Genomic DNA, 15,641 nt, shown 5'->3' with positions numbered 1-15,641 from the left:
ACTACAATACGATAAAACATTCATTAGACTATGGCAGTAATTGCAATTGATAATTAAGATCAACGTTACAAAATATTACACCGGGTGCTCTATGCTAGTGAACTAAAACTGAGCAGGCTAGCGGTAGTGTTCCACTATTATGAAAACCATTAAATCACACACACTGATTATGTTTTGCGGCTATAAGAAGACAAATGTCTTTATGGGCGCTATAGTTTAAAATGTCTAATTTATTCGTGAGTTTGACGATACCTACTACGGAAGCATAGAGAAAACGATTAGCCTTGCAGTTCCCTCGTGAAACGCTATATAAAGAGGACTTGGTCCTCACGCGTTACCGTTAGCCAAGGCTATCAGACTAGCTGCACAAGCGTGTGCATGGCATAGCATAGCACTAGCACTAGCACTAGCACTAGCACTAGCACTAGCACTAGCACTGGTCAAGCAGATGGCCAATGCGTTAATGTTTAGATGGTTAACGTACCGTTAGAGAGGTTGAGAAATGCAGTATCCTGTGTGGTTTTTACTTCTAATCGCAGAGGTTGCTGTTCTGAATGTCGCTGTATGTCTCCATTTGCGTCTCCGATGGACAGGAGCCGTACACCGGGATACACCGAGACCGCCATTTTCAATCGGAAATTACAGGCAGGCAGGTCTGTGGTGCATTCTCCTCCTCCACAGATTATGGTACACATAAAACACTGCAACAGCGCCCCCTTCGTTATTTAATGATATTACGTAAACATGTACACAACGTTGCTTAAACCCAATTCATATCTCAAGTTGAATTTCGTATCGTTTAATTTCGCTTAACAACACACTATATTTTTGTGGAGACACGACAGCAATAACAAAATACGATGTGTTATACATTATTAACATTTTTAATTCTTTATTTCATATTTTAACCATGTTGAAATGTTTTATAGATGTGTAGAGCAGGTGAAATAGTGTTGAACTCAGTATAATTTTACCTTAACCTAGCTGGTACCTTGTTTTTGTCTAAAATTCCTTCTCAGTGTCCTGCGTGAGAACATATTCTGTTCGTGAGAGAGAAAGCACACACACAGTTCCCACAACTATACTACATTAGGAGATTTCAATTCAATTTCAAGTTCAATCTGTTTGTGAGATTTTGTTTTGGGAAAAAGTACGAACTGGTACACTGAAGAATATGTTGTGTCTAAAAGATGAACACAGGTGCGAACTGTGTACTGAGATTCTGTTTTCTTCTCTGTTTTTCTTCTGTTATGTAACATTGTGAGAACCAATCTGTTTTTCTTATTCATGGGAGGAGAAAAAGGTGTTTTGCTTTCAAACTGGATTGTATAAAGAGCTCTCTCTCGCAAGGGAGGGGGCGCGCAGTCTTGGATTGACACACTCTTTACGTGATATTCAAGATGGTGACCGGCGATCTCTGTAATAAATCATCCTTCGAAGGAGCCTTTGTCACAAAGAAGTCTCGTCTCCAATTTTTGGAACACGCAAAAGATGACAAATTATATCATCATTTAACAGATGTTAAATTGTTTTACAAGAATACAGACTATTATTGCCACACCATCTGAATCTGTACTGATTTATATTTCATTAGATTTCATTTCGGGCGGCACGGTCCATGACTGGTTAGCACGTCCGCCTCCCAGAGCAGAGGACGTGAGATCGAGTCCGGGCTTCGGCTTCCTGGGTGGAGTTTGCATGTTCTCCCCGTGCTTGCGTGGGTTTTCTTCGGTGCTCCGGTTTCCTCCCACATTCCAAAGACATGTACAGCAGGCTAATTGAACACGCCAAATTGTCCATAGGTGTGATTGTGAGTGTGGATGGTTGTTCGTCTCTGTGTGTCCTGTGATTGGCTGGCAACCAGTTCAGGGTGTACCCCGCCTACTGCCCGAAGCCAGCTGGGATAGGCTCCAGTTCCCCCTCGACCCTTGTGGGGACAAGTGGTTAAGAAAATGGATGGATAGATTTCATTTGTTAATGTCTATTTTGAACATAAAAACATGTTCAAAAAAAGCAATCAACATACAATTAAACACAACACTAAGGGCACGTTCGGCAATTCACTCTGACGGTCGAGCAATACTATGAGTTAGTGTCAGGTGTGCGATACTGCAAATTTTGGTTTCAATCCGGTGCCAAGTAAATACAGGTCCAGTATCGCCGATATTGATACTTTTGGAAAATTATGGTATATATTTATTTTTAATTAAAGTAGCTGTAACATCGAATTGTTTAATCACGATAAGTTTTCAACTTTTAACAGTTTTTGTGTTGCATTTACAAAATTAAGACAAAGTTTGTTGATAAATAGAAATTACATTATCAATAATTTTTTCCCCAGAAACATTACAACCATAACAAAAAAAGCTTTTTTTTACTTTCTTAAACAATGTGCACAAAGTGATCATAGGAAAACAAATGTAAATAAATTATTTATCATAAACATACAAACAACAAATAACAAAAAAATCTGCCTTCATTGCACTTCTTTTGTGGATTTTTTCAACCTAAATACACTAGATGTTAAAGATTATTATGCAGCAAATATAAAACAAAACAACATACAAAATACGTTTTCCAAGTACAATATTGTATGTGTTCAGGCAACCTACTACAAAGATGAGATACCAAGTCAAGTGACTGCACACAATCGAAACACAGGAGCGGAGCAGGGAGAGCGGGAACAAGTCTGCCTGTGCCTGCACTGCTCTGACAGACAGACAGAAGTGGAGTGTGCAGTGACATACCTGCTATCTGTTTGGCCAAACCGCAACAGTGGATAAAAGAGCCAAACTAAAATTATTCTACTAGATCGATATTATACTGCCTCGATAATATTGATATTTGGATCAATCTGTCCACCACTACTATGAGTGTGTGTGTTCGGAGGCAGAGTGCGCTCCGCTCACTGATCTGACTGGATAGCTGATAGGACAAGATTTTTGAAGCCGCGAGGCCGCCATATTACCACTCCCAGGAAACGTTTCTCGGCATACGATCCTATATAGACCCTGCTTGCTGATGTCACTTTATCCATAATGCTTACACAGCAAATTCTGTAGTGTTAAATTGAGTTAAAAATCTAGTGTGCGCGAGATGCTGTGATTATCACAAGACCTACAGCGAGACCAGGAATCCCCAACATGGCGGCGCCCTGCTGCTAAGATAGAATGAGCTCTATTATACTAAACTAATCCGAATTTAACCATCATATATCTTGCCTTTCTTTTATTTTTTTTTCTCTTTTTCATCCGACAGATTTGGAATACCACCCAACGGGGAGGACCTCGAACGCTTCATTGACGGTTATTTTTACAACTGCGCGATGGAGGACTCTTCCGTCGAGAAACCGTTGAAGAAACCCTCTAAAAAGAGAAAGAATGACTCAGCGACGGACACGGACGACCTAACCACTACGGAGGTTTCGGTCAGTATGCTGGAGTCCATAAATAAAAAATTAGAGGTCCTCTCCCTAATCAGCGAGGACGTCAAAGAATTAAAGGTAAGCATGGAATTCTTCAGCCAACAGGTAAGTGATCTCCAACGCGACAATGCCGAGTTACACTCTACACTCGTGACTGTTTCAGCCGAGTTAGAAACCGTTAAAAAGGAAAATAAAACGCTAAAAGAAACTATTCTGGATGTTCAGTCCCGTAGCATGCAGGATAATTTAATATTTTTAGGTATATCCGAGAATACCTCTGAGAATCCAGAGGTTGAGATAAAAAAAATTATGACGACGTCGTTAAAAAATCCTCAGGAGACGGTAAATAACATCTCCTTTCACCGGGTACATCGGCTTGGAGCCCCTAGGGGCAACAGACCCCGTCCTATTATCGCCAAATTTGAGCATTTTAAACAGAAAGTATTTGTTAAAAGTAAAGGACGGGAGCTTAAAGGGACCTCATTTGGAATGAATGACCAATTCCCTAGAGAGATTAATGAGCGGCGAAAGGTACTGTTTCCTATAATGAAACAAAATAGGCAGGAGGGTAAACGGACTATGATGGTCATTGATAAACTATACATCGATGGCCAACTATTCCGGAACCCCAACTCCACTCCCTGGCTGTTCTAATTGGCATTGATGGAACTGTCAGGTTCAGATGTAGACATTTATCAAATAAAGAGAGAAGAAGCATCTGGTTCCAAATTTATTACTCATGAGGACTCATGAGGAAGAGAAAACTGCAGCCTTAGTTTGATCGGTACAGAGTCTCTCTTGGTTCATCACTCAAATAGTCCCCTTATATGTACTAATCGGGGCATCTGATTACATGACAGAAAGAGAAAAACAACTCCTATCTCACTTCACACTCTCTAAGTGCGGCATGCAAGTCCAGGGGGCCCTGGCGTTCACGTGTGTCACGTCTTCTTATCAGTTGTCCCCACTCGGCAGCTGAGTCGTCCACTTGCAACTTCACCAAATACAATAACACTCCTTTGCAATACATAGCAATCATAAACAGAAATTACTACACTATTACGTTGACTTGTGTTTCCCAAGAGGCAATTTACTTCAACACGGCAAATGTATAATAATCCTCCAAAATAATTCCTACATTTCCCTCCTGTTTATTCTACATTTGCCTCCAAAAATTTTGTCATCAAAAGAACTTTGATTTAAAGGTTTTATTTAGTTGAATCATTTACTGGATGACAAACTTAAACATTCCATAATGTCCCCTTTCTCTGTTTTAAGTTTTAAGGTGTGTAAAATATGACGGCAGGAGAAATTATCTCATCATTGGTTTGGTCATTAGTGTCCCCTCCATCACCACAATTTGCAGAAACAAGCAAAGGGTACATCTCTTGTAATTTACAATCTGTGGGAGCGACGACGGTTGAGATAAGTCGGACGAGTAATGCGCGAATGCAGGGAATACAACAACATCCACACAGCACAAGAATTGAGGTGAACAGAGTCATAGAAATCATGACAGAAAATACCAAACTTTTATATTTACCAAACGTTTTTTCCCACCACTCGTCCCATGCTGAGGTGGACACACCTGAGTGTTCTTTCATCTTTCGATTCAGGGTGCGCAGGCCTTCAATGGCTCTCGTGAGGGACCCATCTGGAGATGTGTTGTTTGGTATAAATGTACAACACTGGTTCCCAAACATAGCGCAAACGCCACCTCTCTCTGCCAGTAGCATGTCGACCGCAATGCGGTTCTGGAACGCCATGAGTGATGTTGCAGCCAATTGTTCTCTGACAGCTATAAATCCTTCTTCAGTATAATTCCCCAACTCTTGTACATTGTAATGTATGTAGTTGATTCGGTCTACATTTTTATTGGGTGTTACCCATATGAAAATAGATTCCCACGCCGCTGCAATTTGATTCGCCAACTTATACTCATCCGGAACGCCGCGAGGAACTCCAATTCCATCCAAATAGGTTGGTCCACCGTCCCACCAGGAAGCACGTCGCTTTCTTGAGAGATGGTGGAGGGGATCATGAGCTGAAATTGCTCTCTGAATATCCCCCAGTGTGGATGGAAAAATAAGCACCGGTAACTGCAGAGACACCAATGCACAACCACCAGTTGCATCTATCAAAGAATCAAACAATTTGGTGAATGAATAGCCTTCACGGTCACAAAGACCACACAACATAGTACCGCAAATCTTATCCACGCAATAGCCATGTCGACCGAGAACCCCTAATTAGGTTAGGCGTCTTGGAAAACTTCACTGACCGCAGGTATTTTCAGATTCTATATATCTGCTCCCACCTTTGAATCAGACTTTCGCTCACCCTCCCTGTTGGGTTTGTCGGTTGAGATGACCTTTTTACAATGCGTAAGATGTATCCAAGTGCTCCTTGCTTCAATCTCTATGGCCGTCGGCGTGGTCAGCAGCACTTGATGAGGGTCTTCCCACTTTGGAGAATTCCAGTGCTTCTTTTTGAGGCTTTGGATCAGTACCCAGTCTCCTGGAGCTACTAGTTCTTCCTGTTGGAGAGAAGCACAATCGCCTTCTGGTAGTTTCAATTCATCTCTTTTCTCTAATGTTTTTCGCATGTAATCGGCCAAACTGGCTTCGTTGCCACTGTTAATGATAATAAATAATAATAATAATAAAATTTTTTGAGAATAAATTAAAGCCATATGTCGTATACATTCTGTGTATCCGTCCTACCATTCCCCCTGTTGACACATGGGTCACACCATGTGTCAATATAGCGGCCCACTTATAAAGATTTTTATTTAATTTAATGTCACATTTTCTTCGATGGCTTTTTGTTTGTCATCCTGTTGGGAAGCTGATTTTTCTAGTCGTGTATTTTTTCTATTGTGGGGACAGTGCCTCAAAAAATGCCCTGTCTCCCCACAACACCAACAGGTGACTTCTTTTGGGCCTGTGGCGTAGCCGCGCCCCTTGCCGGTGGGTCCTATTTTAAATTGAGGTCTACCCCTTCCTCGGCCCCTGTTTTGGTAAAAACCTTTTCCTCGTCTTTGAAAGTAGAATTCGTTCCCCTCGTTCTCAATAATAAATGTGTCTGTCTTTATTTTATCTTGCAAGTTAAATATTTTTTGTATATTAACTCTTTTACTGCCAAAGACGTTAAATGACGTTCTGCAAAAACCTACGGAGGAGCGCCAAAGACGTTAAAAGACGTCCTCCCATTTTTTTTTATTTTTTTTTTGAAACGGGTGCTGGGAAGGCTTGCGGAGCTCTCCTGAAAGTTTTAAGCAGGTTTTTTGAGCCTAATGACTATTTTTGGCCCCTAGAGGGCAGCGATGACTCTCTTTTGACAAGATCGGGTGGGCGTCAGTAGAGGCGGAGCTAGAGCGTTGAGCAGGAGATCAGAATGGAAAACAAAGGAAAAATGGCGGCCGGTCGCGAGGAGCTAACGCCAGAGCCGTTTTTTTCAAAGACCAAAAGCATCGCTAAAAAAGCACATTGTTGATGACGATCATCATCATCGATGATGAAGATGATGGTGACTCCGTGGTTGGAAAGCATTGACGCGGCAGTAGAAGACGTTAGATGGAGCTAGATGGAGGAGGGAACGGGCAATGGCGAGCGTTTGCAAGCAGCTCTACACTTACAAGACGAAAGGCATCGACCAACGCTAAAATAGTACATTGATATCCATGATGATGAAGGTGAATCCGAGCTTGACGGCGAAATTGGAACCGCTGACGCGGCGGCTATGACGGTGTCGTAACGCGGAGCGCAACCGAGCACGCACAGGCGGACGTTCGATCGGACGACGGAGAGTGCCCCGAGTCCAATGCATATTCATCGGAGGAGTGTGTACAGTCTGCTACTTGCTTTTTATTCCCCGAAAAAAAAGGCCGTCAAGAAAGTGTAACGTTTGCACGCAAAACGGACCAATGTGAAAGTGAAAGTAAACTGTTGCGCGAGTCCTGGCGTCTCCTTGCACGCAGGAGAGCGTTACAAAAGGAAAAACTGTATTTGAAACATCCACATAATTGTAAGTAGTACCACAGTTGCACACATTTGTAAATAGTTTGCGAAATTGTTTTGTCAAATTGTTACACTGTTGAATGGAAATAAACGTATTTTGCAATCAAAAAACACTTTTTCATTGTTGGTGAAAGCGTTTTACAGAAGTAAAGCACTATTTAGGTGTTTGTGGCATCATTCATGGACAAAAAGAAGTGTACAATTCACTAGAGTGCATGAAATAACATTGTTTCACAAAAAGCTCTTTTTCTCCGTTTTTTGTTTCAAAAGAGAGAATTTCGGTGAAAGTAACCATTTTCTATTGTTGATTACTGAAGAACGGAATAAGGTAGAAACAAACTTTTTTTTCTGATGAAAGCTGAGAGTCCAATCTTTCATTTGGTAGTATGTGTGTTTCCATAGTCCAAACACAACATTTTCTGTGGACCTTGAAAGATCACTCAAAATGCTTAAATCGGCTGGCACTGGCGACAACCCGTTTTTGAAAACGTCTGGCAGTCAAAGAGTTAAGCTGGCCAGCAAATTCATATTTCGTTATCCACAAATTTAAATGTTTTGTTTTAGAAGGTTTTCTACAAACTTGCAGTCCTTACATGTTAACTGTTGTTTCGGGTCTTTCTTGTTGGCTTTTTTGCTATTTGTTTTCTCCATGTTGGAGTCAGCGATTCTCTTAAGGAGATTAAACTGACTTTAAATCCCCGAACAAACAATAATGAGGTAGCGAACCTCCACTCACACCAAGGTAGCGAACCTCCACTCACACCCCCTCTTTATTTACGCGCGTAGGACACCGTTGCCCTCTTTTATAGACTCTCTCTGTCTCTTTACGCAACATTGACTAGTATTCTTACGGTTTTGATTCCTCTGTCTTTTCCCCTCCCTCAGTTTTATAGACTCCTCTGTCTTTTCCCCTCCCTCAGTTTTATAGACTCCTCTGTCTTTTCCCCTCCCCTCTGTTTTCTAGACTCCTCTGTCTTTTTAGTTTTAAGTACGTACAGGACACCGTCGCCCTCTTCCCCACGGAGTTTAAACGCGCGTAGGACACCGTCGCCCTTAACTTTAAACAGACACTTATTTACCAAAAATCCGCCAATGAAAATATAAGTGTCCTACCAGTGTTGCCTTCTCTCTTCCTGGCTTGCTTCAACCTTTAGTCCCCAGAAACAGGGCCGAGGTCCAGTCCCCTAAAAAGGGACAGCTGCCGTGGCCACGGTCTTTCTTGGTCGTCGGCTCTGCCTCTGGGCACCTCCGGTATGTTGCAATCCGGCTATGAAGGACCAATTTAAATGTCAGGTTCAGATGTAGACATTTATCAAATAAAGAGAGAAGAAGCATCTGGTTCCAAATTTATTACTCATGAGGACTCATGAGGAAGAGAAAACTGCAGCCTTAGTTTGATCGGTACAGAGTCTCTCTTGGTTCATCACTCAAATAGTCCCCTTATATGTACTAATCGGGGCATCTGATTACATGACAGAAAGAGAAAAACAACTCCTATCTCACTTCACACTCTCTAAGTGCGGCATGCAAGTCCAGGGGGCCCTGGCGTTCACGTGTGTCACGTCTTCTTATCAGTTGTCCCCACTCGGCAGCTGAGTCGTCCACTTGCAACTTCACCAAATACAATAACACTCCTTTGCAATACATAGCAATCATAAACAGAAATTACTACACTATTACGTTGACTTGTGTTTCCCAAGAGGCAATTTACTTCAACACGGCAAATGTATAATAATCCTCCAAAATAATTCCTACAGGAACTAACTTTGTTTGATTATTAGATGTATACATATACATATACTGTATATGTGGTTATAAAACCTAAAATATGAATACTCATTATGTTTAGGCTATATTATAAATATAATAATAATACATAACTATATCTAAAAGTAGATTTAAACAAAAAATCTCGCTTGGGTTACCAGTTACTGGTGTATTTTAATGTTGTTTAATTCCCCACTAACTTCCTTCACTTTCACATCCCTACCCGTTTTTTCACTGTTATATTTACTTATACATTTCCTCATATTTTACACAAATTATATAAATCACCTAACTACTTTGATTCTAGCCTATAACATGCCAGTATTGACAAATGGCCTATGCAGATATATACACAGGACTGAGCCTATATTGTTTGTATGCATAAATTAGTTCTGGTTTCCTGGAATGTTTGTGGCGCTCGCTCACAGGCAAAAAGAATAAAAACTTTAGACCATCTCTTAAAATTAAAAGCAGATATTTGCCTCCTGCAAGAAACCCACCTACAAAAATCTGAAGAAAAATTACTTATTGATAAGAATTTTAGCCAAGCATGCTCTGCCCCTTATAACAGCAGACAAAAAGGAGTCTGTATACTCATACATAAGAATTTACTCTTTACTCTAATTAATACAATAACAGACCCAGAGGGCCGATACATTATTATTTAGGTAACTATATTTAATAAAATATATACATTTGGCAATTTATATGCCCCTAATAATGATGATCCGGCCTTTTTCCATGAATTTTTTTCTCAGCTGTTTGATTTAGCAGCGAACTCTACTATTATTATTGGAGGAGACTTTAACACAGTCTTAAATCCATTGATAGATCGTTCTAATAACACAACATGTATAAGGCGATTACAATCTACTAAAGTAATAGGGGAATATATGGATGATTTTGGCCTCGTCGACAGCTGGAGACTTAAAAACCCAAATAAGAAGGAATTTACTTTCTTTTCCGCTGTGCACAGGTCCTTTTCAAGAATTGATTATTTTCTTACAAATAACTCTATTGCTGATAAAACTGTTACAAAAATACATCCTATTATTATTAGCGACCATGCACCAGTCTCCCTTTCCCTACAAGTTGATTATACCTTTAAACCACCACCAACATGGCGTTTTAACATCTCACTGCTAAACGATGCAGAGTTTGATAAAATTATAAGGAAAGAGTGGGCAGACTTTTTGGAAATAAATGACTCTCCAGGCCTATCGCCATCTCTTCTCTGGGAAGCTGGGAAAGCAGTAATTAGAGGTAAAATTATATCATATTCATCTTATAAAAAGAAACAGGGTCAAAAATTAGAAAATGACTTGGAAGATAAAATTAAACAACTGACGCATGAGTACGTAATAAACCCAAATGACCAAATAGGGACTGACTTACAAAATACAAAAATACAGTTAGACGATATGCTAACTAAAAAGACAGAGTTTATAATACAACAATTGAGATACAACAACTTTGAATATAATAACAAATCAGGTAAATTTCTTGCAAACCAACTTCAACGCAATCGGGAAAAATCTCTTATAACGGCTATCAAAGGGACAACTGGTGAATGTACACAGTCACCAGAAGAAATTAATCAAATTTTTTATAACTATTATCGCAACCTATACTCAGAAACTAACAAGCCTAACCCTGAGCATATTGAGGCATTCCTCAGTAGCTTAAATATGCCTCAGTTAACTACTGAATATAAAGATATGTTAGAGGCGCCACTTACTATAAACGAGTTGTACAGTGCTCTAGATAGTATGCCTAATGGCAAGGCACCTGGCCCAGATGGTTATCCGGCTATATTTTTTAAGCACTACTGGTTAAAGCTTGCTCCGCTATTCTTAAGAGTAGTAACAGAAATTAAAACTAATGGTTACATACGTCCACACATGAATACAGCAGCAATTAAACTTTTATTAAAGCCAGAAAAAGACCCCACCCTTCCATCAAGTTACCGTCCGATTTCACTAATTAACACTGATATTAAAATTATTACTAAGGCTTTCACATCTAGACTAGAAACAGTAATCTCGACAATTATTCATAGCGACCAAACAGGCTTTATTAAAGATCGTCACTCTACTAATAATATTAGGAGGCTCTTTAACCTTATTAGCATGTCACAGCGGCATGATAAGAAGGCAGTTATTATATCGTTGGATGCAGAAAAAGCTTTCGACAAAGTTAACTGGTCCTTCCTCTTTGCTGTTTTAAATAAATTTGGCTTTGGGAAATCATTTATCCACTGGGTGTCAGTATTATATGATTCTCCCAAAGCTACAGTTACTACTAATGGGATTATATCTCAGAGCTTTATTTTACAGAGAGGCACAAGACAGGGATGCCCACTATCCCCTTTATTATTTGCAATATTTATTGAGCCACTTGCAATGGCCATACGCCAGGAAAGAAGGATTCAAGCTTTCTCCGACAACAACAAAAAAACTTTCAAAAATATATAAGTTACTTTCATATACGGATAAAATGTCTTTACCCATCTTAAAATGGGAGACAGACTTGTCTATAGCTCCGGAATCTGACTTTTGGATTCAAGTTTGTGAAAATGCATTTAAAATGACAAAACACACAAATTTACAACTTATCCAATATAAAATTATCCATAGAACATACATTACTTAATATATGATGAAGAAAATGGGACTCTCCGACTCCGACATTTGTCTCCAGTGTTTACAAAACACTACAGACACTTATTTTCATGCTTTATGGTTATGCACTCCGGTTATGTATTTCTGGACTAAAGTCTTTGAAAAACTTTCCGCTATCTTGGACTGTAGGATACCGTTATCTCCAAACTTGTGTTTGCTAGGTGACCTAACAACAACTGACATACCACATAAACAATTTCAATCTACACATGTAGCCCTTACTATCGCAAAAAAAACAATTCTTGTTAACTGGAAAAATAAACAAACTCTGAATATCGACCAATGGTCTAACCTCCTCATAAATCACATTTTAATGGAAAAAATATCGGCCTCAAATAAAAAACAAATATCAAAATTCATAGAAATATGGTCTACGTATATAGAATATTTTAACCTAATTCTGGTTATTTAATTCTGCCTGTTAGCGAGAGCCACCACATCGTGATAACTTGCATTGATGTCTCTGCATTTGGCAGTTTGTAACTAATGGTTGTGTTTTTATAGTCAGGAACCCAGTTGCTGCCAACAGGATCGAGCAGATTCACCTCCAATGGGCACTAAGGGCTAATATTCGGATTCACTGCATGCCAGGGGACTAACTCTACAGGTGCTGTCCCCCTCTGGCTGGGCGTGGGCGGGTCTGCCACTCTGTTGGCTGCTGGGTGGCGGCTGCGTCTTGGTCGTTCCCTGGGTCTCGTGGGGGGTGCTGTGTTGCGGGGCTCTCCCTGGTGTTCGGGGCGGCGCCGCCCCGGCGCGGTCCGTCACTCTGGGCCCGGCGACACGGTTCGGGGCCTGTGGGCCGCCGGGGTGCCCCGTGGTTCCCTCTCCCTCTTCGCCTCTCCCCGCCCGTCCTCCGCCTCCCTGTCCCTTCTCCCTCGTCGCCCTTCCTCCTCCTCTCCCCCCTCTCTCTGCGGCCCTGCCGCTGCCTCCTGCCCTTCCTGTCGTCTCCTTCCCCCGTCCCCTCCCCCTCCCCTGTCCACCCTCCTCCCCCTCCCCTGGGGTTCCATCCGTGGCCCGGGTCTCGGCGCTCCCGGGGCCGGTGGGGTGGGCGGATTTGGTGTTGTGCCCGCCCCGCTCCGGGCATTTCGGGCGGGCCCCAGTATCCGGGGGGCGAGCCGGGGTCCCGGTGGGGTGGGTGGGGATTTGGTGGGCGAGTGCGCCTCCCGCCCCCCCCGGTTGGGAGGGGGCCCAGCTGGTCACCCCTCTCAACTCACTGCACTAGTTTTGCACAATACATTTTAGACATAGAGGGCACATAACACACTTTGGGGGGGAGTGGGGTAGGGTGGAGACACCGAGTTCCCCTCCAATTTTAATGCACCACACAACTGGGGGGGGAGGGGGCATCGGTTGGGGCAGGCCGCAGTATGGAGCAGTGCTGCGGTCCCCTGTCCGGGCGGCTTGGTTGGGGGGGGTGGTGGTGGGGGTGCTGGGGTGGGGGGGTGTCTGGGGATTTGGGGACCTGGGGGCGGTTGGGGCTGGGTTGGGGTGGATGGCGGGGGTGGATGGGGGCGGGGGGGTCATGGGGGAAGGGGGGGTTGTGGGCCGGTGGGGTGCCTGGTGGGCCTGCAGTGCCCCGTCCTGCTGCGTTGGGTTGGGGGCGCGGGCCGCGTTGGGGTGGGGGGCGTTTCGGTTTGCTCTCCGGCCGGTGGCCCCTGCGGGGCCCGGGGGTCGTCCTTTGGCACTGCCGCGGCCTGGGGGGCCCTGAGGTGTTGCGCCTGCTCTGTCCTGGCGGGGGTCGACGGCTCCCCTCTTTGGTGGAGATTTTTATGCATGCCAGATCCACCACACCAGCATCTATCGAAACTCAGACACAATCTGTTTCTCCCTCAGGTCATTGAATCGGTGGAGGCTGGTGTCTGTGGATCTCACTCTGCTTCGTCTGTCCTTTCTACCTTTCCTCAGTTTCTCCTTTGGGCCCTTGAGGTCTCCCTGATTTGTTGGAATTTAGATGTCTCTGGGGTTGGTGAAGGACTCTCGTTAGTGGCCCGGTGGGTGGTGTCTGGTCGGTGCTGGGCTTCGCTTTTCTTTCTTTTCTTTGGTCCCTCTTCGGGTCTCCTGGCGGCCCCACGACTCTGGCTGGATTTTGAAGTGTTCGGTTTAGGTGAACGGTATGGGATTTTTTTTTTTTACACGCACGCACACACGCACACACACATGCACGCACACACGCACACACACACGCACAAACACACATCCACATACAAAAAAAAAAAAGGGAGAACAATGATGATGACATGTCAAATGATCAATACTGAGCTCTCCCCAAAAAAAAAAAAAAATCTAGTGTTAATTATTTTTGAGTTACTGGGTGTTGATTTGGGTGTTACTTGAACACTCAAAAGGAAGAAAAAGCTCTACGGGTAGTGTGATTTCAGCAAGTCAAACTCATTGACTCTTTTCTCATTTACCGTGAGTCATGCGGGAAATAGGTCTACAAGAAAGAATTTTGCTGCAACAAACATGTACTATCTCGTGGTGTACTAGTGTTGTTGCCCCCCAAGTGCTAGGTATCACACTGTCTCCATTTGGATTGGAAAACACAAACTTGCGAAACTTAAAGTGCAAAAAGGTCAATTTTATGTGTCAAATAATAACACTATGAGTGTTGTAATTTCACTCTACCAATGAGTTAAATTTTTACACTTTTGGAAGTGTAAATTTAACTCGGAACTGGTGAGAACTACATAAACTCAGGGAAAGTGTTAAATTTCACACTATGTGAGTTAAATTTACACTTCCGATTTTACTGTGTAGCTAACGCTTACCCTTCTGGAGGGAAAACAATGAATAGAAATACACAGACGGAGCATTGTTTTCAGTTATCATTAGGTTTAAATGGTGGGAAAATATGACAAATGTTGCAAAAAAAACTTCCTAGTAGGAAAATAGGTTACTGCAACTCATTGGAACCAGCCGTTCTGAGACATTTTTTCCAAAAGCTGGAGTTGTTTGGAGGGCAAGATCCCTATGTATGGACTTTCATCATCGGCCTGGTCAAAGGAAGCCACTACGTTCCCCCAAGTGAGCTACCACAACATTTTAAATTATTTAATTGTAAAGAAGAGCACCTACATTTGAGAGGACTTGATGACTTGATGCCATCAAGAGCCAAGAGTCATACAATTACGTTGTGTCTGGAATCTGGATGGGTGAAGGATATCGGCTGCATTCAACACGGCAATGTTTGTCTCGCGGCAGCAAATGTATGTTCTATTTATTTTTTGGTTGACACTGGTTACTGGTGTAAAATGGCATTCATTAAATCGTTTGTGTCCAATTAAACTCGTCTTGGTGTATGTCAAAGCCTTTCAAACTATCTTAGGTTGTTAACTGCAAACAAACACGGCAATTAAAAAAAACAAATTATGCTTTTTTACAACTCTAAGTTGGCAAGTAAACTTTGATAAAGTGTTATGATTATCATGTGAAAATGTTTGCAAGACCTACGAAAAATGTTCTATGATAATAAATATAAAATATAAATTAAATATAAATATAAAATTACATAATTATACCTGTAATTCAGCAAAAGAAGCCACTGCCAAATCTAATATTGGGGTCTGAGGAACTCAGCGATAAAAGAAAAAGGGGGTCTTCAAAACAAAACACTTCTTAAAAAATAGTGACCACACCACCAAAAACCACCCTGGCCCTACACTGAAACAAATTTCTGTCAAATTTACTGTAAAAAATTACAGCATTTTCTTGTTTTTTTATTTTACAGTACAGGTATACTAGGGCTGAACG

General features: G+C 42.1%; 1 protein-coding gene across 5 annotated transcripts in view; it reads right to left on the bottom strand.

Moving 5' to 3' along the window:
• Positions 1-665, bottom strand: part of carm1 (coactivator-associated arginine methyltransferase 1) — a 139,978-nt gene extending 139,313 nt beyond the window's left edge. For all 5 annotated transcript variants that reach the window (XM_077556213.1, XM_077556214.1, XM_077556215.1 and 2 more), the window contains exon 1: positions 485-665. In XM_077556213.1, the coding sequence (XP_077412339.1) occupies positions 485-626 (142 nt within the window). In that variant the 5' untranslated portion in view covers positions 627-665. The remainder of the gene's footprint in view (positions 1-484) is intronic.
• Between the last annotated feature and the right edge of the window lie 14,976 nt (positions 666-15,641).

This window comes from Vanacampus margaritifer, chromosome 2 (assembly GCF_051991255.1).
Source record: "Vanacampus margaritifer isolate UIUO_Vmar chromosome 2, RoL_Vmar_1.0, whole genome shotgun sequence".
Taxonomy (NCBI): domain Eukaryota; kingdom Metazoa; phylum Chordata; class Actinopteri; order Syngnathiformes; family Syngnathidae; genus Vanacampus; species Vanacampus margaritifer.
The sequence above is the reverse complement of the archived record's forward strand: the minus strand, read 5'-3'. Positions and strand labels throughout refer to the sequence as shown.